General features: G+C 45.0%; 2 protein-coding genes across 2 annotated transcripts in view; both read left to right on the top strand.

Moving 5' to 3' along the window:
* Window positions 1-25,389, top strand: part of GPC5 (glypican 5) — a 1,025,745-nt gene that overhangs the window by 872,850 nt on the left and 127,506 nt on the right. The window lies entirely within an intron of this gene.
* LOC135975359 (uncharacterized) lies at window positions 4,878-19,893 on the top strand. Its single transcript, XM_065566051.1, has 4 exons — window positions 4,878-5,622; window positions 6,617-7,062; window positions 17,008-17,077; window positions 19,829-19,893. The coding sequence occupies exons 1-4, from the start codon at window positions 5,043-5,045 to the stop codon at window positions 19,891-19,893; spliced, it is 1,161 nt and encodes a 386-aa protein (XP_065422123.1). The 5' UTR covers window positions 4,878-5,042.

Genomic DNA, 25,389 nt, shown 5'->3' with positions numbered 1-25,389 from the left:
ACCCCAGAGAATTCTACAGGGTAGTGAGGAAACTGAGGCTGGGAAATGTGTGTAGAATTGTATTATTTTTTAATCTGGATCTATAGATCTTTTGAGCTATCTAAAGTAAAAAGTAGTGTTTAGAAACCTTTGCAAAGCCTAAATGCTAGTTTTCTTTTACTGTCACATGTCTCTGAAGAGGTGAGCTAGAAACCCAGAGTACCCCTGTGACATTACACCCCATATTCTGCATAGAATTATTATGATATAAATATGACATAATTAAGATGTTTTATGCAAAACAGGTCATGTGAAATATCATTGGAAAGGTTATGATTTACTGAACGTGATTATCCAATTTGTATGTGTAGAGGTCCGGACTCACCCCTGCGGTGCCTCCTGCTGGTCATCTCAGGAATTAGCTCTTCCAGCATTCTGGAGTGCCCCCTGCAGGCCAGTGATCCGCCTGTCCTCTGGCCCCCATGTCCCTCCTGGACCTGGGGTGCTGCCCCCTGGCAGTACACCCCTCAGTACTAGGGTCTCCGCTCCCTGGGGAACCCCCACCCACTATCCCTACCTCACCTCAGAATAAGGCCACTGCCAGTCTCCAACTAGCCCCCGTTCCCTGGGGCAGACTGCAGTATAGGCCACTCATCACAGGCAAGGATGGGTATGGACCTGCTGCCTTGGCCTAGTCCTGGGCTGCCCTCTGCAACCCCCAGTACCCCTTGACTTCCTACCAGGCCACAGCCTGGGGCTATCCAGGCTGGAGCTCCCCAGCCCTGCTCCACTACAGGTACCCTATGTCTAGCTCCCTGCACCCAGGCCCTTCTCTCCCTGAAGGCAGAGAGAAAGTGCTGAGCGCCTGGCTCCCAGCCTCTTATATAGGGCCAGCTGAGGCCTGATTGGGGCGTGGCCCCAGCTGCAGCCACTTCCCCCAATCAGCTCATCCTTCACGCTGCCTGCTCCCTGGGCTATCTCAGGCCCTTCCAGGCAGCAGCAGGTGTCCACCCTGCTACTATATGCCTGTATCATTTGTGTATCTAAAGTTAGGAATATTGAGTAGGTAACAATTACAACTGTGTGCGCACTTGGGAAACACCCACCAGACAGCAGGCCATCAGCCTTGATGGGCCATTAGGAAGAAACAATAAGACTTTGAAGATACTAAAATCTCTCCTTTCTGAGAAGCATCCTGGGATGTTGCTTTGACACTACAAGGTCAGGTGGTCATGTCGCCTGGTACTAAACACCATCCTGGACTTCTAATGATTTTTCCTCTAAAAGGAGAGGGAGGTCAAGACTGGAAAACAAAAGGTTCCCACCTTATGTAAATTCTATTTAAGGCTGGGGAGTAAGTTGATCTTGGTTCACTCTTCAATGAATCCCCACCCAGGATGACAGCGGGAAAGATCTGGTCTATGAACATGGTGTCTGAAGATTTAAGCTGCAAGCAGGGTAGCTAACCTTCAAGAATTTCTGCAACCAGCCCAAAGCAACATTTAGGGTGAGAAATTACTTTTTGAAACCAGTCTCTTTAAGATCTTAAACTTAGTATGCGTGTTTTGTTTTCTTTGCTCAGTAATCTGCTTTGTTCGGCTTGCTATCCTTTATAATAAATTAAAATCTGCCTTTTGAAACTTGTTTTTGTTTATTATAAAACCCAGTTTGTGCAATATATAAGTGGGGGGCGCAAGAAGTTGTACATATCTTCCTCCACATTGAGGGAGGGGCATTGTATATATTTCTCTACAGCGTAAGACAATATTATTTTGGGTGTACTTTCCAGTGGGGAGCTGCACTTCAGTGCTGGGCAATTTCCTAGCTGAGTCTTCCCATAGAGAGCTGTTTGTAGACTCTGTGTGATTCTACAATTGGTACGTCCCTACCTGTGTGTGTATGCTTCCGGAGGCTGGAGAGCCTAATTCAGCAAAACAGGGAGAGGGAGCCCTGGCTAGTGGAGCAGGCAGGCTCAGTGAAACCCCAGCATATCAGGTGGTGTCCCAGATGGAGGGTCCAGCCCGTCACACCCACAAAGTTGGAGCTCTGGGAAAGGATGTGCTTAAGTTACTGGAGAATTAACACTGGTCTGGGAGGCCAGGGCAGCTGGGCTGCTAGGTTCCATTTTGGTGAAGGGGTAACAGACATAGATCCTGTGTCCAGGAAATGTGTTAGAGAGGCAGTGCTGCAACCTATTCAGACCAAGAGAAGCTTCAGAACATATGAGCCCAGTGTGTGAGAGCCAAAGGCGGAGTGTCTTGTGTGTAACAGTGTGCAAGCCAGCTGCAGAAAAGTATAGTGAATTTGACAGTGAATTAGAGTCTGAGAGATATGAGAGTAAGTGCGTTAGTCTTTGAACTTGTGTAGGGGTGGCTCATGCTTACAAACAAACAAGCTCATAAAAGTATTACAACTTGTACAGTTTACTATTAAAATGCAATAAAATCATACCGAATCTTCACAGTTTTACCCACATGTCCCCATGGGCATCTTGCAGGATGAATAAAAGAACAGCTAGGAATCAAATATAATTGTGGCAACAATAAATGAGCTAAACAAACAGTTCTAAACATAGCTTCAACACACCAATGCACCATCTTTTTATTAGCTATATATACAGCCTCAAAATACTTTGTCAAAAAAACAAAAAGAACCTTTGCATCTTCCCATAAAACGTATAACCTGCGACTCAGCCTCCCAGTCCTTTGCCTTATCTCCATGTACAGCAAAGGCTAACTTGTCCCCCCCCCCACAAAACCTTTCACTGTGACCTGATGCTCCCTTGATCACCCCCCTAAACACTCTTCTGTTTATCCTGCTTTGCAGAGACAAGTGGAAAGAATTTTATTAATGCAATACCTTTTAAGCGGTTTAGTTTTATCCTTTACTATTGATCCTATAGTTTAAATCCATTAGGAGGGTGTGAACAGACACTTTGTTCTTTGCTTAGTAAAATCCACTTTAGAAAAGGTAAGGCCATAATATTTAGTCTTTGTCTACACCCCTGTTATTTCTCAGTGATATCTTGGACCAATAAAGAAAGCTCAATAGTCCTCAATATTTTCTGTTTACATTTTCACTTAACTTTTAAATACAAATATGTTTTTATTTCATATTTTTTCCTAATATTCTATACTTCATTTTTCCTAAAAATGTACAGTGTTTTAAGGCTCACTCTACATTCATTGCATACAGGAGCGGTGCCAGGGTTTTTGTCGCCCTAGGCGGCAGCGCTCGTCCTCTGAGCATTCGGCGGCGGGGGTCCTTCCGCTCCACGTCTTCAGGGCACTTCGGCGGCGGGTCCTGGAGCGAGTGAAGGACCCACCGCTGAATTTCCACCGAAGATCCGGAGCAAAAGGACCCCCCGCCACCGAATTTCCACCAAGGGCAGCAAAATGCTGCCCCCCAAATCCGCCAAGGGTCACCTAGTGGAAGCGTCGGCCCTGATTGCATACTCAAAACACCCATTAAAATCAATGGGAATAGCATTGGGTCCTTCTGTATAGTACAATGTATCTGAAAACAGCTATGATAGGCTATAATAATGCTTTACACATACAGTATATAATAATAATATCCAGCTCTTATACAATGCTTTTCATCTGTAGATTTCAAAGCACTTTACCAAGGAGATCAGTATCATTATCCCCATTTTACAGACGGGGAAGCCTTTCATCTGAGGATTGCAAGTAATATACAGAAGTTCAGTCTTACAAAATCCAAATATGTATTAATGATCCCTTTTGGCAGTTGGGTAAATTAAGACAGAGGCCCCAGTCTTACAATTTAATCCACATAGACTATGAGGATTGGAATAGTTGTAGCATTTTACACCTACTTTCTGCAGGCATGACTGACTACAGGTGGTGCGAGACACAGAAGAATCAATCCCAACTAATGTGCAAAGCACTTTATGGACAAATAAAAGGATAGTTTCCTGTCTAGAGTATTTTAGAAGCTGTAATCAACATGAACAGGAAGGGATGACAGTAAACAACAAGCAGGAAGTAGGGGCAAGAGGGGAGGAAAGATCATGAGACAGGGTGAGTTTAATATTATATATACTTCTTTTATTTGCATTTTTTAATATCTGTAAATAAAAGTAATGAGGTTTGTGTGCAGTGTCTGGAATGAAGGAGAGGGTGTTGGAAGACTGACAGTTTATGACACTGGTATTGGCACCAACAAAGCACATACTTTGCACACCGCTTGAGTTGCTAATCACTGACTTTCTACATAACTTGAATATGCTAGGGCAGCACCTTAGCTCTCCGTGAAGCTGACAAAGATCAATGGAATCATATTTACATGACCACAGTGCTGCAAGCTGTTTCACCTGCCTCCACCTTCTTGTTGTTTACACCTGCTCCTGTGTGAGTGCCAAAGAAATCTTCTGAAATAATACATGCATGGAGAAGCTCTGGAACAGCCCAGAGTGAGGGAGTACAAGGAAATATTAATACTCATAGCAGCAGTGAAAAATGTTAGTTCACTATTTCCACATTCAGTGGAGTATACAGATGTGTTTTGCTGTTAATATATCAGCAATGAAACTATTAAAGGGAAATCAGTCTGCATCTGTAGCAGGAGATACCGATCTCTATGATGAAAAACCTATAGATATGAAAGCTGTGAAATGTATTTAAAACAGGTGTAAACTGTGGCAAAGCTATCCAAGGCCTGGTCTACACTAGGCGTTTATGTCGAAGTTAGCGCCGTTACATCGAATTTACCCTGCACCCGTCCACACCGCGAAGCTATTTAGTTCGACATAGAGGTCTCTTAAATTCGACTTCTGTACTCCTCCCCGACGAGGGGAGTAGCGCTAAATTTGACATGGCCATGTCGAATTAGGCTAGGTGTGGATGGAAATCGACGCTAATAGCTCCGGGAGTATCCCACAGTGCACCACTCTGTTGATGCTCTGGACAGCAGTCCGAGCTCGGATGCTCTGACCAGCCACACAGGAAAAGCCCCGGGAAAATTTGAATTCCTTTTCCTGTCTAGCCAGTTTGAATCTCATTTCCTGTTTGGACATCGTGGCGAGCTCAGCAGCACTGGCAATGATGCAGAGCTCTCCAGCAGTGATGGCCGTGCAATCTCAGAATAGAAAGAGGGCCCCAGCATGGACTGATCGGGAAGTCTTGGATCTGATCGCTGTGTGGGGCGATGAGTCCGTGCTTTCCGAGCTGCGATCCAAAAGACGGAATGCAAAGATCTACGAGAAGATCTCTAAAGACATGTCAGAGAGAGGATACAGCCGGGATGCAACGCAGTGCCGCGTGAAAATCAAGGAGCTGAGACAAGGCTACCAGAAGACCAGAGAGGCAAACGGACGCTCCGGATCCCATCCCCAGACATCCCGTTTCTACGAGGCACTGCATTCCATCCTAGGTGCGGCCGCCACCACTACCTCACCACTGACCGTGGACTCTGAGGATGGGATATTGTCCACAGCCGGTTCCTCGGACATCTTAGCGGACGGGGAAGATGAGGAAGGAGATGAGGAGGACGAGGCAGTCGACAGCACTTACAACGCTGATTTCCCCGACAGCCAGGATCTCTTCATCACCCTTACAGAGATCCCCTACCAACCGTCCCCAGCCGTTAACCCGGACACAGAATCTGGGGAAGGATCAGCCAGTAAGTGTTTTAAACATCTAAACATTTATTTTTAACAGAACAGGAATATTAAGAATAACAAAAATGGGTTTCTCATGATTAGTTTGCCCTAGGCGCTTAACGTTTCAGTCCTGGGCAGTGCAAGTATTGAAAAAAAATCTAACAATGTCCGGTTTAGCATGATTGTTCTGCCCAAGCCGCTCTACTGTTTAGTCCCTGCCAGTGCAGCTACGGTAAAATGCGGTCTATATGTCCAGGGATAGAGCAGAAATCCTCCTGGGACATCTCGAGGAAGCTCTCCTGGAGGTAATTGGAAAGCCTTTGCATCAGGTTCCTGGGGAGAGCGGCCTTATTGGGTCCTCCGTAGTATGAAACGTTTCCGCGCCACGAGACAATCAAGTACTCAGGGATCATTGCCCTGCAGAGCAGGGCGGCATACGGCCCTGGTCTTTGGAGGCTTTCCCGAAGCATTCTTTCTTTCTCACTGTCTGAGATCCTCATCAGGGTGATGTCGCTCATGGTGACCTGCTTTGAATTAGGTAGGGGAATGTTAGTGTTGGGACTGCTTGCCCGTTCCTTTACTGAACTGTAACCGCTGGTTTGCAGCCACGCGGTGGAGGCGGGAGAGGGGCAGCATACAGGGATCTTTCCCGGGGACAGCCGCGAGGGGGTGGGACAGGGGCAGAGTTCCTGCTTGCCGGATTGCTGGCAGCAGGGACTGGCATTGCTTTCAATGTGAAAGGAGGCCAGTGCTACTATTAAAGTTTTAAGCTGCCACAAGTCTACGGCTTACCATGTCTGCCTGCTACACAAATTCCGGTGTCCTGCCCCGCTTCTCAGATCTGCAGTGCAAGACCCCAGGCACTGAATGCGAAGGCCGAGAATTCGACCTTGTCCTGAGTGCGCATGTGATAGGTGCTGTGCATGGTCTTGTTCACAGAGAAAGACTATGTTCTTTGTTCACAACTACATTTATCTTTCTGAGGAATTCACTCCCTTTTTCCCATTCCCACAGCCACATCTGCGACTGTCTCACAACCTAGCCTGGCATCACACTCCCAGAGGCTAGCGCAGATTAGGCGTAGAAAGAAGAGGACACGGGAGGACATGTTCTCGGAACTTATGGGCTGCTCCCGAGCCCAGGCAGCACAGCAGACCCAGTGGCGGGAGAACTTGTCCCAAATGCACCAAGCACACATGGAACGGGAGGAGAGGTGGCGGCAGGAAGACCAGCAGGCGACTCAAATGCTGCTTGGACTAATGAGGGAGCAAACGGACACGCTCCGGCGCCTTGTGGATGTTCTGCAGGAACGGAGGCAGGAGGACAGAGCCCCGCTGCAGTCTATCTGTAACCGCCCTCCCCCACCACCAAGTCCCATACCCCCCTCACCCAAAGTGCAAAGAAGGAGGGGCGGCAGAGTCCGTGCAAACTCTCACTCCACCCCTGCAGACAGCTCTACAGTAGTAGAAGACTCTCATTCCCCAAAATTTGACAAGTTCTTTCCTTCCCGCCTCACACAAGCCCCCGTCCAAGTTTCACCTCCTAGTTTCATGTGTAGTTGCTAATAAAAAATACGTTTCTGTTAATTACTGTTTCCATCATGTTCTTTTGGAGGAGGGGGGGAAGGAGGGGGAAGGGGGTTGGTAATTGGACAGGACAGTCACCTTTAGCAGGGTACATAGGCGGGGGCAGGTCCAGCAGCAGGGCACATACACAGTGCAGTCACTAGTTACCCTGGTCAGTCTGGAAGGTGGTTTTCATGTTCTGTGGTGGGGGGTGGGTTGCTCTGTGACTTTGTGGCGGGGGAGGGCAGTTACAGATCTTATGTGGCGGTCCTTATCCTGGATCACAGAGCCACGCAGCAGGGGATCTGTAACCGTGCTCCCCCTGCCACAAAGTCACATAGCCCCCCCATACACACAGTCCCGATCAGGAGGGGTGACAGGCTCCGTTGAAACAAGCAGTCCACCACTGCGGAGCCTGTCAATCCTGGAGGTTTAGAAGCGTCATTTGCGTCACTACACTACACCCGCTTCCCACCACAGTCTGCGTCCCAGGTTTAAAACATTCCCGCGAAAACAGTAATAAAGAAAACAGTGTTCATTAACAAAGTAGAAGTGATTTTATTTCTAAACGTGTGTTGGAAGGGGGTGAAGGGGGTATGTAACTGGAGAGGATAGTCAACATGAACTGGGTAAAGAAACGGGGGCAGGTTCAGCTTCTCTGTACACAAACTTAAAAGTCACAGGTTACCCTGCTCACTCAGGAACCTAGCTTTCAAAGTGGGCTGTAGTCCACGAAAGCTTATGCTCTAATAAATTTGTTAGTCTCTAAGGTGCCACAAGTACTCCTGTTCTAGCTTTCAAAGCCTCCCGGATGCACAGCGCGTCCCGCTGGGCTCTTCTAATCACCCGGCTGTCTGGCTGGGCGTAATCAGAAGCCAGGCTATTTGCCTCAACCTCCCACCCCGCCATAAAGGTCTCCCCCTTGCTCTCACAGAGATTGTGGAGCACACAGCAAGCTGCTATAACAATGGGGATATTGGTTTCGCTGAGATCACAGCGAGTCAGTAAGCTTCTCCATCTCCCCTTGAGACGGCCAAAAGCACACTCCACCACCATTCTGCACTTGCTCAGACGGTAGTTGAAGAGTTCTTTTTCACTGTCCAGGGCGCCAGTATAGGACTTCATGAGCCAGGGCATTAGCGGGTAGGCTGGGTCCCCGAGGATCACTATAGGCATCTCCACATCCCCAAGAGTTATTTTGTGGTCCGGGAAGTAAGTACCTTCCTGCAGCCGTCTAAACCAACCAGAGTTCCTGAAAACACGAGCGTCATGAACCTTGCCCGGCCATCTGACGTAGATGTTGGTAAAACATCCCCTGTGGTCCACCGGTGCTTGCAGCACCATGGAAAAGTAGCCCTTTCTGTTAATGTACTGGCTGGCCTGGTGGTCCGGTGCCAGGATAGGGATGTGAGTTCCATCTATGGCCCCACCGCAGTTTGGGAATCCCATCGCTGCGAAGCCATCTATGATCACCTCCACGTTTCCTAGGGTCATTACCTTTGACAGCAGTACATCAACGATTGCCTTGGCTACTTGCATCACAACAACCCCCACGGTAGATTTGCCCACGCCAAAGTGGTTCGCGACTGACCGGTAGCTGTCTGGCGTTGCAAGCTTTCAGAGGGCTATGGCCACTCGCTTCTGGACAGTCAGGGCTGCTCGCATCCGGGTGTCATTGCACTTCAGGGCAGGGGACAGCAACTCACAAAGTTCAAGGAAAGTTCCCTTACGCATGCGAAAGTTTCGCAGCCACTGGGATTCATCCCAGACCTGCAGCACTATGCGGTCCCACCAATCCGTGCTTGTTTCCCGGGCCCAGAATCGCCGTTCCACAACATCCACATGACCCATTGCCACCGTGATGTCCTCGGCGCTGGGTCCCGTGCTTTCTGACAGGTCTGTGCTACTCTCAGACTTCAGGCCCTCACCGCGGTGCCGTAGCCTCCTCGCCTGACTTATCTGCATCTGCCTCTGGGAAAGGTGGATGATAAGCTGCGAGGCGTTGAGAACGGCCACAACTGCAGCGATGGTCGCAGCGGGCTCCATGCTCGCAGTGCTGTGGTATCCGCGCTGTCACTGACTAGAAAAGTGCGCGAACTGATTTCCTGCCGGCGCTTTCAGGGAGGGAGGGCGGGAGTGATGGACGGATCACGACAGTTACCCAAAAGCACCCTCGACACATTTTTTTACCCAGAAGGCATTGGCGGCTCCACCCAGAATTCCAATGGACAGCGGGGACTGCAGGAACTGTGGGATAGCTGCCCACAGTGCACCGCTTCCAATGTCGACGCTTTCCCCGTTAGTGTGGACTCACAAAGTCGAATTACTGTCCTTAGTGTGGACACACACGTTCGAATTTGCAATATCGATTCCAGAAATTCAATTTAAGTAAAATCAAACTACTCTCGTAGTGTAGACATACCCCGAGATACAAATCCTGTTCCTTACCTAAGATGTCAATTACCTAGACTTCTGAAGTTTTAAAATTCCACCTATCCTACAAGGGATTTCCTGCCCTGCAGAGTAAATTCCACCAAATTAATGTTAGTTCCTGTAATGAAAGACTAACACTCCCATCCTGCAGGACTGGAGGAATTAGCAGTCTCCTTCACTGTAGTACGTATACTCTTCACATGTCTACAATGGTGGCACTGGCTCTGTGACACACTGAAGGATCTGGATAAATGTTGTAACCATTATGCAGTTCACTTCGTATTGGGGCATGGAGATACGAATATTTCTGAAGGCTTGTTTAATGGCATTTATCTTTCCCACAGTTGAGAACAGATCTATTTTAATTAAAAAACAAAAACAAAAACAAAAACAAAACCCCTAAAATGTTTTATAGGTAACATACATACATGAAGAATCTAGTAAATGAGACTAAGGCTAGATTCACAAAGGGACATAGATGCCTAAGTCCAAAATTTAAGTGCCACTGAGAGCCTCAAAACACCTGCTAAGCTGTTGCCTAATTCTGGAGGTGCTTAAAATTCCTCAGTCCCAAAATTTCCACTATAAACTGTGCCCAAATTTTTACTTCTGGGCACACATTCTTCTGCCTCAGTCTGGATGCCTGGGTGCCTGTCCCATGCCTAAACCTCAGTGGAATCTTCAAACCAGTGAGGGATTTCCCTCAATCAGATACATGTCCAAGCATACCTGACTCCACCCAAACTGGTTTTGGAGGGGAGCAGAAGGTGCTTAGCCTTTAGCCCAGTGGTTAGGGCAGACCCTTGAGAAGAAGAAGACCTTAGTTCAAATCTTCCTTCTGCCTGATGAAGAGAAGGGGTTTGAAAATAGGTTTTTCACCTCAGGTGAGTGCCCTAACCACTAGACCAGGAGTTGGCAACCTTTTGCACGCGGCTCGCCAGGGTAAGCACCCTGGCGGGCCAGGCCGGTTTGTTTACCTGCTGCGTCCGCAGGTTCGGCCGATCACGGCTCCCACTGGCTGCGGTTCACCGTCCCAGGCCAATAGGGGTGGCGGGAAGTGGTGGCCAGCACATCCCTCGGCCCGAGCCGCTTCCCGCCGCCCCCATTGGCCTGGAGCGGTGAACCACGGACAGTGGGAGCCACGATCGGCCAAACCTGCGGACGCGGCAGGTAAACAAACTGGCCTGGCCCGCCAGAGTGCTTACCCTGGCGAGCCGCGTGCAAAAGGTTGCCGACCCCTGCACTAGACTGTAAAGTCATTTTCACCCTTTCTGTGGCCCAGTGCATATTCAGTTATTTTGACACAGTGGAATACTTGACACAGGCGAGACTGAGAGTGCCCCACAACAGAAAAGCCCATAATCCAGTGGTTAGGCAACTCAGCTGAGCTGGAATATCCATGTTCAAATCCATTCTATTTATCGGGCACAGACTGGAAATTAAACTGGGGTCTCCTGCACCCTAGAACAGTGCCCTAACCACTGAACTCAAGGTTATAAGGGAAGCTGCTTTTTTCCTTTCGCCTACCAGTTTGTGTGGAGTTAGACATGTGCAAGAAACGGGTTAGGTGTCGGACTCCAGGAGAGGGGCTCCCAGCTGTGAATCCCAAGCAGAAGTAGGCGCCTCCCTCTAGTCTAAACTTGGAGCCTAACTCCCTGAGAGGGGCAGGGCTTAGGACCTATCCCTCTCCTTAGTAGCTGCAATTGTCTAGCTTAGGTGGCTCCCTGCCTAGCATGCTGGCTTTTGTGAATCACATTCTCAGGCACCTATCTATTTCCATGCATGATATCTGGAGCCTAGGCACTTAACTCAGGCTTTGTGGATTTCACTGGGTGGCTAAGCACCTTAGAGTTAGGCACTGTAGTGTCTTACTCCCTTTGTGGATTTGGGCCTAAGTCCAAAGCACAGCTGAATATTTGTTATTTCTCCCTTTCTTCTCTTCTCTTCCTCAGATTTACTTTTATAACACCTTTGTCCATAGCACTGGTGTGAAATGCTAATAATACAGGCCACTCTCCAATTATAGACAGTTCTTTTTGACTAACACAGGAATCAAACACCATATCAGCACTTTTTAGGGGGTCAAATGAATCAGGTTACCCTCCCACCTATTTGGTATGTGAGGGGTTACTAGGTATTGTAATTGCAGCCTCTCTCTATTCTGTGAATACTGCCAGTTTCTATTGAGCCAAATCAATACTGACAGCTAGCCAGATGCTTCTTGTGCCAGTCAGCAGGACTTTGGTCCCTCAAGAGCATCTGGATATGTGGACATTTTTGAAGCAAACTCTATAGCCAACCTTGTTTTCTAAAAATAATGTCAAAAGTCACTGAACAAAGGTCATTTGGTTACATCAGTAACAAGCCCAATAATTTTTTTTTTTAATGTAGAGGAGTAGATGCGGCTGTTGACTACCAAGTCAATTTATATCGGGGGTAATTAGTAGCTACACACAGTTTTCTGAATAGTTAGAACATTTAAATTATGTTTATTACACCCTGTGCAACTCCATTGACTCTACTGAAGCTGCATGAAGTGTAAGCCAGCACAGAGTGTATTTATCCCAGACTTTGTTCTGGGAGGTCACAGCATTAATTGTTAATTGTGAGGTCTTTGGGGCATGGACTCTCTCTTCATGTGTAGCTGGATGGCACCTAGCATCTTTTGAGTATTACTGCAATATAATTAACAAATAATAGGGTTTATTTTTCACTAACTGAAGCAGTTAATAGAGTACAGTACTCTCTACAGTAGATAATGCCACTTCAGTACATCAACTTAGAGGAAAAAATGAACTGTATTCTGACAACTGTATTCTCACTGCATATAAGCATACAATGTTCTTGAATGGCACTAGAAGTTTCAAGGGCCAAAAAAGAGCTCCTGCCTTTTAAAAATTATATGTATGTTTGTTTTCTCTCTATAAAATACAGTATAATTTGTATTTACTTTTTTAAAAATACATTATAATAACCAGAGCCTAAATACGGACTGATTACTTTGTTTTTCTTTTTCTTTTTGTTTCACTTTTCTACTATGACATGTAGCATAATCTGAAAATATTTCTATTCAACCAGTTGGAAAGTTTCTTGATAGTAGGACTTAAAATCCCAACTATTTAACAGAAGATACTAATATATTCATAATCAAAGTTGTGTGTTTTTGTATTCTGTTGATCAAAGTGTAATTGCATAATTTTGGATGCCAGTGTGTGTGCTGAAACATATTTGTTGTTTTGCAAGACAATCACATATACTACAAACATTAACATAGTTTGCTATATGACCAAATAGCTAGTGTTGGCAATTTAAAAATGCAAATACCTGAAATCCAGAAGTTTGATGTCATTGTCCTTTTGCTGAGCAGTAGAATCTGTTGTAGCAGATATTGGTGACTTAGGCTTATGGCTACACTATAACACCTACAACAGCACAGCTGCACTGATGCAGTTGTGCGGTTGTAAGCTCTCCAATGTAGCCACTCTAAGGCCTGGTCTACACTAGGAGGTTATGTCGAATTTATCAGCGTTAAATTGAATTAACCCTGCACCCGTCCACACAACGAAGCTATTTAGTTCGACATAGAGGTCTCTTAAATTCGATTTCTGTACTCCTCCCCAATGAGGGGAGTAGCACTAAATTCGACATGGCCATGTCGAATTAGGGTAGGTGTGGATGGAAATCGACGCTAATAGCTCCGGGAGCTATCCCACAGTGCACCACTCTGTTGACGCTCTGGACAGCAGTCCGAGCTCGGATGCTCTGACCAGCCACACAGGAAAAGCCCCGGGAAAATTTGAATTCCTTTTCCTGTCTGGGCAGTTTGAATCTCATTTCCTGTTTGGACATTGTGGTGAGCTCAGCAGCACTGGCAACGACGCAGAGTTCTCCAGCAGAGGTGACCATCCAATCTCAGAATAGAAAGAGGGCCCCAGCATGGACTGATCGGGAAGTCTTGGATCTGATCGCTGTGTGGGGCGATGAGTCCGTGCTTTCGGAGCTGCGATCGAAAAGATGGAATGCCAAGATCTACAAGAAGATCTCAAAAGCCATGACAGAGAGAGGGTACAACCGGGATGCAACGCAGTGCCGCATGAAAATCAAGGAGCTGAGACAAGCGTACCAGAAGACCAAAGAGTCAAACGGACGTTCCGGATCCCAGCCCCAGACATGCCGTTTCTACGAGGCACTGCATTCCATTCTAGGTGCAGCCGCCACCACTACCCCACCACTGACCGTGGACTCTGAGGATGGGATATTGTCGACGGCCGCTTCCTCGGAAATGTTAGCGGACGGGGAAGATGAGGAAGGTGAGGAGGAGGACGAGGCAGTCGACAGCGCTGACAACGCTGATTTCCCAGACAGCCAGGATCTCTTCATCACCCTCACAGAGATCCCCTACCAACCGTCCCCAGGCATTAACCCAGACCCTGAATCAGGGGAAGGATCAGTCGGTAAGTGTTTTAAACATGTAAACATTTATTTTGAACAGAACAGGAATATTAACAATGGGTTTTTCATGATTTGTTTGTCCTAGGCGCTTAACGTTTTAGTCCTTGGCAGTGCAACTACTGCAAAAGAATCTAACAATGTCCGGTTTATCATGATTAGTTTGCCCTAGGCACTCTACTTTTTAGTCCTTGCCAGTGCAGCTACTGGAAAAGAAGGTCTATATGTCCGGGGATAGAGCTGAAATCCTCATGGGACATCTCCACGAAGCTCTCCTGGAGGTAATTGGAAAGCCTTTGCATGAGGTTCCTGGGGAGAGCAGCCTTATTGTGTCCTCCGTGGTAGGAAACTTTTCCTCACCAGGCTATCATCAAGTACTCTGGGATCATTGCCTTGCAGAGCATGGCGGCATACGGCCCTGGTTTTTGCTGGCTTTCATGCAGCATGCGTTCTTTCTCGGTCTCAGAAATTCTCAGCAGAGTGATGTCGCTCATGGTGACCTGCAGGGGAGGGCGGATAGAGATCTTATGCAGCGGTCCTTATCCTGGATCACAGAGCCACACAGCAGGAGATCTGTAACCGTCCTCCCCCGCCACAAAGTCAAATAGCCCCCACACACAGAGTCCCGAAAAGGAGGGGTGGCAGGCTCCGTTGAAACAACCAGTCCACCACTGCGGACCACTCTAGGAGCAGGAGCCTGTCATTCCTCGAGTTTAGAAGCGTCCTTTCCATCACTACACCCGCTCCCCACCACAGTCTGCGTCCCAGTTTCAACACTTTACCGCAAAATCCGTAATAAAGAAAATGGTGTTCATTAACAAAGTTTCATTTCTTTTATTTTTAAACGTGTGTTGGAAGGGCGGGAATGGGGTGAACGGGGTATGTAGCTGGAGAGGATAGTCAACAGTAAGTGGGTAAAGAAACGGGGGCAGGTTCAGCTTCTCTTTAAACAAACCTAATAGTCACAGGTTACCCTGCTCACTCAGGAACCTAGCTTTCAAAGCCTCCCGGATGCACAGCGCGTCCCACTGGGCTCTTCTAATCGCACGGCTGTCTGGCTGGGCATAATCAGTGGCCAGGCTATTCGCCTCAACCTCCCACCCCGCCATAAAGGTCTCCCCCTTGCTCTCACAGAGATTGTGGAGCACACAGCAAGCTGCAATAACAATGGGGATATTGGTTTCGCTGAGATCACAGCAAGTCAGTAAGCTTCTCCATCTCCCCTTGAGACGTCCAAAAGCACACTCCACCACCATTCTGCACTTGCTCAGACGGTAGTTGAAGAGTTCTTTTTCAGTGTCCAGGGCACCTGTATAGGGCTTCATGAGCCAGGGCATTAGCGGGTAGGCTGGGTCCCCGAGGATCACTATAGGCATCTCCACATCCCCAACAGTTATTTTCTGGTCCGGGAAGTAAATACCTTCCTGCAGCCATCTAAACAGACCAACATTCCTGAAAACACGAGCATCATGAACCTTGCCCGGCCATCCGACATTGAGGTTGGTAAAACGTCCCCTATGGTCCACCAGTGCTTGCAGCACCATTGAAAAGTAGCCCTTTCGGTTAATGTACTGGCTGGCATGGTGGTCCGGTCCCAGGATAGGGATGTGAGTTCCATCTATAGCCCCACCGCAGTTTGGGAATCCCATCGTGGTGAAGCCATGTATGATGACCCGGACATTTCCAAGGGTCACTACCTTTGACAGCAGTACCTCAACGATTGTGTTGGCTACTTGAATCACAACAACCCCCACGGTAGATTTGCCCGCACCAAAGTGGTTCGCGACTGACCGGTAGCTGTCTGGCATTGGAAGCTTCCAGAGGGCTATGGCCATTCGCTTCTGGACAGTCAGGGCTGCTCGCATCCGGGTGTCCTTGCGCTTCAGGGCAGGGGACAGCAACTCACAAAGTTCCAGGAAAGTTCCCTTCCACATACGAAAGTTTCGCAGCCACTGTGATTCATCCCAGACCTGCAGCACTATTCGGTCCCACCAGTCCGTGCTTGTTTCCCGGGCCCAGAATTGCCGTTCCACAGCATCAACATGACCCATTGCCACCATGATGTTCACGGCGTGGGGTCCCGTGCTTTGCGAGAGGTCTGTGCCACTCTCAGACTTCATGTCCTCACCGCGCTGCCGTAGCCTCCTCTCCCGATTTCTCAGCATCTGCCTCTGGGAAAGGTGGATGATAAGCTGCGAAGCGTTGAGAACGGCCACAACTGCAGCGATGGTCTCAGCGGGCTCCATGCTCGCAGTGCTGTGGCGTCCACGCTGTCACTCACCAGAAAAGTGCGTGAACTGATTGCCCGCCGGCGCTTTCAGGGAGGGAGGGCAGGAGTGACGGTTGGATGACGACAGTTATCCAAAACCACCCTCAACACATTTTTTTTCCCCAGCAGGCATTGGGGGCTTGACCCAGAATTCCAATGGGCAGTGGGGACTGCGGGAACTGTGGGATAGCTGCCCACAGTGCACCGCTTCCAATGTTGACGCTTGTCCCGTTAGTGTGGACTCACAAAGTCGAATTACTGTCCTTAGTGTGGATACACACGTTCAACTTTGTAATATCGATTCCACATATTTGATTTAAGTGCAATCGAACTACTCTCGTAGTGTAGACATACCCTGAGATGACGGGAGAAAGCTCTCCTGTCAACTTAATTAATCCACCCCCAAAGACCGGCAGCAGCTATGTCAGCGGGAGAAGTTATCCACACTGGCACTTATGTCAGTATAATGTATGTCACTCAGGAGGGTGGCTTCAGAGTCAGGGTATTGTCTAGCATTTATTCGTATAAGTGTCCTGTTTCCTTGAACTGACGTTTGCCAATCGCACACTGGTAATTTTCTTCTTGCAGAAACCTCAGCTAAGGCACCATTGCCCAGTCACCAAGAAGCATCTGTTTTGTGCCTCTGCCTCTTTTGGACTCTACTGTTTCTTCCCTTTTCTCTTCCTTAGCACCTGGACATTTTCCTGGACAAACCCTCTAGTGCAGAATTGCTCACATTGGACCACAATGTCTCAAAAGGTAGTTTGGGTGTTGATTTTCCTTTTGTGCAGCATATCCTTGACACTCCTCAATCAAACAAGGAGAGTATTTTAACCTGCAGAATCCCCTTAATGGCTGATTGGTGGTTAAAGCATGGTGTAACTAAGACTTTTTCTGAAGAATTTCATCCTCAGTACTTGTACATCAAAGATTCATATAGCATCTTTAGCCATAACTATTTTGGTTTGTGCAACATCAGAACCTCCCACTGTGGGTGTATAATATGAGTATAATTGATACATTCGATCAATCACAAAATATTAAAGGAATTGGATAAGTTTGATGCCAGTTCGAGTGTGCTTACCTCTGTAACCATCTGCCTGAAGTCAAAGAATTATGCATTTAGGGTGTAATTCTCTCCACCCTCATGTAGCATGATTGTTAGCGCTCTATACAGATGGAGAACCAAGCAGTTAGGGAAGTGAAATCCAAAACCCCAACTGAGGGCTTGAGTGTGAGGCTGCTGTGTTCCCCTCCCCCACTCTCAGGCCTCTATTCCAGAGTGTGGGTACATTAGAGCCATCAGATCTGTGTAAGTGAGGTCTGTGTTAAGCCCTGGGTCCTCCCTACCTCTTGTGGTTGTATTTAGAGGACACTTTTTTCATGGTGCTTCAGCGGTAAACTTCACCAATGGAGCTTACATTCATAACTGGAGTGGCAAGCTATGCCGTAGTCTTGGGTCAATTTATGTCTTCCCTGTTTTCCAGCAAAATGTTGAGCATCTGTAACTCCGACTGAAATAAAATGGGAGTTGAGGGCTCTCAGAATTTCACAGGAGGAGGTCAGCACCTCACTGACATAGAATCATAGGACTGGAAGAGATAAAGATTCCAATGATGGAGATTCCACAACCTCCCTAGGCAATTTATTCCAGTGTTTAACCACCCTGACAGTTGGCAAGTTTTTCATAATGTCCAACCTAAACCTCCCTTGCTGCAATTTAAGCCCATTGCTTCTTGTTCTATCCTCAGAGGTTAAGAAGAACAATTTTTCTCTCTCCTCCTTGTAACAAACTTTTATGTACTTGAGAACTGTTATCATGTCCCCTCTCAATCTTCTCTTTTCCAGAGTAAACAAGCCCATTTTTTTCATCTTCCCTCAAAGGTCATGTTTTCTAGACCTTTAATCATTGTTGTTGTTCTTCTCTGGACTTTCTCCCCTTTGTCCACATCTTTCCTGAAATGTGACGCCCAAAACTGGACACAATACTCCAGTTGACGCCTAATCAGTGTGGAGTAGAGCAGAAGAATTACTTCTCGTGTCTTGCTTACAACATTCCTGCTAATACAACCCAGAATGATGTTTGCTTTTTTGGCAACAGTGTAACACTGTTGATTCAAATTTAGCCTGTGGTCCACTATGACCCGCAGATCCCTTTCCACAGTACTCCTTCCTAGGCAGTCATTTCCCATTTTGTATGTATGCAAATGATTGTTCCTTCCTAAGTGGAGTACTGTGCATTTGTCCTTATTGAATTTCATCCTATTTACTTCAGACCATTTCTCTAGTTTGGCCAGATCATTTTGAATTATAATCCTATTCTCCAAAGCACTTGTAACCTCTCCCACCTCGGTATCATCCACAAACTTTGAAAGTGTACTCTCTATGCCATTATCTAAATCATTCATGAAGATATTGAACAGAACTGGATGCAGAACTGATCCCTGCAGGACCCCACTTGATTTGCCCTTCCAGCTTGACTGTGAACCACTCTACTCTCTGGGAATGATTTTCTAACCTGTTATGCATCCATCTTATAGTAGCTCCATCTAGGTTGTATTTGTTTAGTTTGTTTATGAGAAGGTCATGTGATACAGTATCAAAAGCCTTACTAAAGTCAAGATATATCACGTCTACCATTTCCCCCCAATAGGTTGGTTTGACACAATTTGTTCTTGACAAATCCATGCTGACTGTTACTTATCACCTTATTCTCTTCTATATGTTTGCAAATTTATTACTTAATTATTTGCTCCATTATCTTTCTGGGTACAGAAGTTAAGCTGACTGGTCTGTATTTCCCCAGGTTGTCCTTATTTCCCTTTTTACAGATTGGCCCTTTTCCAGTCTTCTGGAATCTCTCCCATGACTTTTCACAGATAATCGCTAATGACTCAGATATCTCCTCAGTCAGCCCCTTGAGTATTCTAGGAATCATTTCATCAGGCCCTAGAGCCTTCAAGACATCTAACTTGTCTAAGTAATTTTTCACTTGTTCTTTCCCTATTTTAGCCTCTAAGCCTACCTCATTTTCACTGGCATTCACTATGTTAGACATCCAATCACCACCAACCTTCTTGGTGAAAACCGAAACAAAGAAGTCATTAAGCACCTTTGACATTTCCACATTTTATTATTGTTCCCCCCCCCCCCACCATTGAATAATGGGCCTACCCTTTCCTTGGTCTTCCTCTTGCTTCTAATATATTTGTAGAATGTTTTCTTGTTATCCTTTATGTCTCTACCTAGTTCAATCTTATTTTGTGCCTGAGCCTTTCTAATTTTATCCCTACATATTTGTGTTATTTGTTTATATTCATCCTTTATAATTTGACCTAGTTTCCACTTTTTGTAGGACTCTTTTTTCAGTTTCAGATCATTGAAGCTCTCCTAGTTAAGCCAGGGTGGTCTCTTCCTATCTTTCCTATGCAGTGGGATAGTTTGCTCTTGTGCCCTTAATAATGTCTCTTTGAAAAACTGCCAACTGTCTTCAATTGTTTTTCCCTTTAGACTTGCGTGATCCTGTTCCTGTTAGATCAGTAGAGTTCCATAGAACTGGGATGGACAGACAGTAGCTCAAAGAATACTTCTACAAATGGGATTCACCAAGGGATTGCTTTCTTTTATAACCCACATGGAATTTGTTTAGGTTACGTCCAAAATGGATCTCGCTGACAGGTAACTGGAAAACAAACATATCAAAAGAAACTCTATTTTCACAGTAATAAAGCATATAAAAGCTTAGAATAAGTAAAAAAAAAAAACAGGACTGTGACAGGAAGGCAGTCTCTCTCTAGGGTAACTTGTCAAAGCAGTATGTTTGGGAATATACACAATATACCCCTGTTCCCCTTGAAAATGTCCGCATGTGTTTAATTTTCTTTCATCTTACTTTAGCTATTGTTCACATGCCAGCTGACACATGTCTTCAATTTCCCCCCCTCTTTAGTCGCAGGGCTTATGAAAACATTGGGTGAAATGTCCCTAGACTATTGCAATCCTGCTGGAAATGCTGTATAATATTAAATTTTGCAGCACACTACGGTAGAATTGTCATATTTGTGGAATCCCATTGGTTTGCATATATTTTCCAATTAAGTGCCTGTCCTGATTAAGTCTAAAAATATCTAACATGCAATTAAATACAAGACAGAGTGAAAGCATGAGTAAAAATTATATTCACTGCATTTTGTATTTATTTTTCCTAGTAAATAAAAATAGAAATTGGAGGTTAGAGTTTACATATATTTACAAATGGCTACTCGCTATTTAACACATTGGTGCCAGCCAAATGCATTTCCAGGAAGTGATTTTGTTATTTATATCAGAACTGAGTAGCAGTTATTGCCCTTCAGTTAAGGATAGTGAAATTGGTTACTGGAGAAATAGTCCAGTTAAATGGGTTTCCTGATTAATGTGCAGTTTTTCTCACTGCCCACATCAGTGTGTGCTAGCCCACGGGGATTCAGGAGACCTGGGTTCTATTCCTAACTCTGCCTGGGATCAATCACTTCACTTGTCTGTACCTCATTTGTAAATGGAGATAACGATACATTTGTAACATGTTTTGAAATCTCCAGATGAAAATCATTATATATGTTCTAGATATTATTGTTTATTAAGTGGCCAATACCTTTTTATAAACTATTTTTGTAAAAATAATTTAATCTGTGTAAATTTTGGATGTTTAGGTGCCCCTACTGACCCTCTGAATTTTCACATGTAGAAGCCCTCCTTATACGTAGATAGGTTTGTTTTATTAGGGGGAGTGCCTAAGTCAGTAGTAGCTTCCTGAAGAGGTTATAACTTGCTGCTCCAATGTATGGGAGTGCCTTGCTCCCACTCAAAGCATTTGGGACATCTTGGTGTGGAGGCTGAGGAAAGTAACCCATATCCAAGAGAACTGGCACTGGGGAGGGGAGCACCTTTGTTACTGCTCCCTGAAATAGCCAAGTCAGTTGGGGTGGAGTAACTAGCCAGAATGTTGTGCCCACATCCAAGAGAGTCATCTAGGGGTGGGCAGGAGCACTTGTAGCATTGCAGAAATCTGAGGTAGCCTGGGGGATGGGGACAAGGATTAAAGACAGTTCTGTGCTCATTGTAACTCGTCCACTGACCCCCTCTGCAATGCTTCCGCCTCCTACGTTCCCCTCCCAGCTGTATACTTCTGGGGTAGTTATCATCCAGGGTGACCCAGATTCTTTGCGGGAGTATATTTTCCCTGTTACCAGCTGACCTTCTGGTCTCTTCACCCTGCTGTTCTCAAAGACTAGCAACAGCCTCAGTATGAGGTGTTATTGACCCCAGCTCTGTTGAGCATTATACCAGTTATGTTAATAATAATTAGCACATATATAGCACATCTTGTCCATAGATCTCAAAGTGCTTTACAAAAGTGTGTGAATATCACTATCTTCATTTTACAGCAGCACAAAGTTGTTAAGTGATTTGTCCAAGGTTACAGACTAAGCTAGTGGCAGAGAAAGGGATAGAAAGTAGGTGTGTTTCTGTCTTATTGGTGCACAAACTTTCCTGAACAGGAAGCGGGCTTCTACCTGTGTATATATTTTGCCTTCTATGTGCATTTGTATTTTAAAGACCAAGATTTACCCCAAGATTAATCTATTCATCTTGATTCTCACTTTACAAAAAGTGAAGAGCAATTTTTAAAAAGAGTCCAAGAGTCTCTTTAAGCATATCCTGATGGCCTCTGAAAATTTGAAAGAGAAGCAACGTGCAAGTGAAAAATAAATTTGATGCCATTTAAAAAAAAAAAAACTCCAAAATTACCCTGTTGGGTAATTGTTAGGATTCTGTGACCTTCTGTTTAATATTCTTGTGTCACAACACTACTCACAGAAGAGATGAGAAATAACCAGCAAATAACAATTTTATTATTTTTAAAGATAACAATTAAAATGCAGACAGCTATTCAATTAGGCATTAAAAATACAGTGAGTTCTCCATAACTAAATGTGGAAAGCACCTTTTCTAGTAATGTTTTGCATGCTACTCATATTAATGCCTTATGTTAGTTCATGAGTTTTATGCAGTATACACAGTCATTAATAAACCTCAGCTATTGATTTTTTTTTAAAGTTGTGCCTCCAGATGAAAATAGACAAATAGAAAATATTATGGAAAATATGACTCAAACAAAGGTAAATAGGTTAAAGCTACATGAAAATAAATAAATTTTTAAATAGAATAACAGTTTCCAGATACTCTTTGTAGACGATTCAATAAACTTTTAATAGAAAAGTGAAACAGATTTACAAAACTGATTAGTAACACAAAACTGCAGCTGTTTATATCGTTCCATATTGGCATAAATTTATTCCTTTTGTTTTAACTCATGGTGTAACTTGGGTTTAACCTGGATTAACAGAAGGTCTGTCAGCAACAGAAGAATGAAATCCATGTGCCGATGCTGCAGAAAAGAAATTATGATGCATTGCTTCACTGAGCATTTTAAAAACACAATTGTGAAACCAAAGAATGCAGGAAAATTAAGCAAGGCCACTGAGATTCTGCCGTTTGCTACACCCAGGGAATTCACTGAAATTTCATTTCATGGCATTAGTCAGGTGTAAGAGAGGGCAGACTTTGGCTCTGTATGTCTCAGTTAGAGGTAGGAAAATACTTGTGTGGGGATGGGAGAGGTCTGGAAATACTCATTCAATTTTTTATTAATAAATTTGCCTGGCTTGCGTTCACACCCTCTTTGTCTCCACTTTTCAGTCATCAGTGTTTCTCTGGATGTGACTCCCAGGTGGGTCACTCACTAGCTAAACTAAAATAAAAATCAGCAGAATCCCATGATCACTTGCTATAGCAGGGACTAAAGGAACAATTTGCTCTCAGTCCCTTTACCTCTTGTTACCACCATCCCCTCACCCTGCCATCCCTGACCAAATTATAATGGAATTGTGCCTCTTCCTCCTCCCCCTACCCATACAGTGCTCAGCTCTGGGGCAGGGAAAGTAACATTGTTAGGATATGTCTAAACTGCCATCGAAGGTGTGATTGCAGCTTGGGAAGACATACCGGCACTAGCTTTAACCTACCTAGCACTGCTAAAATTAGCAGTGAACCCACAGTGGCTTCAGCATGACCTGTACAATGTACCCAGAACTCTGGGTACATACTTGTGTTGCTATCATGCACTCAAGCCTCTGTCTCCACAGCTTACTGCTACTTTTAGCTATGCTACGTAGATTAAGGCTAGTGAAAAAGAATCCCTATTTTACGTGGTCCCAATTCCATGAGTGGGCAGTGCCGGAAAGGGTGGTAGCCATGCTCTGTTAGATTCCCCATCCACTCCCCAACTCACATAGCAAACCAGATCAACTTTCTTTTTGTGACGTCCCCCACTATGCTATGCTAAATTGTCTCCACTCCCTCCTGAGCTTGGCTGTGAGCACAGCTGCGGTATAATGAGTCCCTGACAACGTGGCTCCTATAGGAGTTAGCAGAAGCTGTACTATCCAGGCGCCCAGGAATGTGGCAGGCAGCAATGCAAAGGACCCAAAGTCTTCACAGGTTTCAGGTCTGGACCTTCCGGCCACCTTAATAGGGGGAAAATCTATCCCCCCCCCCCTTCAATATGGGTCTCATCCAAAACCCTCTGATGTCAGTTAGAATCTTTCCATAGATTTCAGTGACTTTGCATGAGGCCCTAGAAGAAATGCAGGAAAATTCTTTAAGTTGAAACTTAGAGTTTCCACTTTTCTGCACAGCAATAATTTGTACAGCAGAGAATGGGCCATGAGTCAGGATTTCCTTTTACGAATATCTACCTTTGAAATCATTTCGCTTTAGCCTTCAGTTTTTTTCTTGCATTTTTTTCTACTTCAGTTGAAACAGTAATAAATATTTTTTGTAAAAAGTTCAGGAGATTTATCCCTGTGCTGCTGGGGAAAGTGCTGGATCTTCACCCTAGAGAGCTCCACTCTTTTTCCTTTGAACACTGATTACTGTCCCTTCTAAACTACTTACTATCACTGAAATAAACCAAACTTTGAATTGAATCAAATCAGCCTATGAGCCATTGGAACTCATCTCCTTCTTCATGCTGATACCATGTATATGTATTACAAGTTCAATTAAGTGATCAAATTAGACACGACAAGGACCCAATTTTCTCTTTTTCCAAAAGTTTAATTATGACAAGAAACACAAAAGTAAATGTCAATGTTTCATTCCAGCACACACTTTATAATAGTTCTGTTGCTCTTTTATTTGCAACAGGTGGATATGAAATTAAATTGAATTTGTGGCTCAGACTAAACGTATTTGTACAAATAATTACACATTTTCAGCACGGTTTGTAATAACGATGGCCATTTCACACTGTGTACGTTTATTTTTTTCCCAATAGTTAACTCAAGTTATCCAAGAATAATTTGGAGGACAGAGTTCGTGTCCATCCAGCACTGACTTACCATGTCATTTGGATTTTATGAAAAAGCTTATTAAGCAAGAAATTGTGGTGAGATTTTTCAGAGCTATTGAGATGTGTTGTAAGATTAAATCCTCTTTCTTTGATAAGGTTGCTAACATAGTCACATTTCCTGAGCTAGAAGCATTGGTTGTATATTTCCTTACTTAGAATGTTATCAATACAGGGTACCTGATTCACCACTACATTGCTACAGATTTATGTCAGTGTAAAACCATTGATTTCAGTGGTTATACCAGTGTAAACCTGGAGTAACTGCAGAGTGAATTAGGCTCACAGTTATGATTAGCTCTTTAGTGACACTACACATAGTTGAAAGCAAATTATGTTTTGTTAATGAAAGTGATGTTTAACCTCTGTGCGGTGCTCATTTTAGGTCTAGATACCAATACTTAAATATGCTTGACCTAAAATCATTGGTAATTTGAAAGATTAATTGAAAATGTTCCAAAGTTGTGGGTTTTTTTAAAAAATTACCAGCTCACATCACTTGAGTTCTTTTGATAGATTCCTTATAGTTAGATATTAATTGTTTTTGCAGAGGAGTATATGAAAAGATTAATGGGTTGTGACTCAGTAACTACTGAGGCTTCAAGCAAAATTATTTATT

This window comes from Chrysemys picta, chromosome 1 (genome assembly GCF_011386835.1).
Source record: "Chrysemys picta bellii isolate R12L10 chromosome 1, ASM1138683v2, whole genome shotgun sequence".
In the NCBI taxonomy this organism is placed as follows: Eukaryota; Metazoa; Chordata; order Testudines; family Emydidae; genus Chrysemys; species Chrysemys picta.
This window is presented reverse-complemented; position numbering and strand designations above follow the sequence as displayed.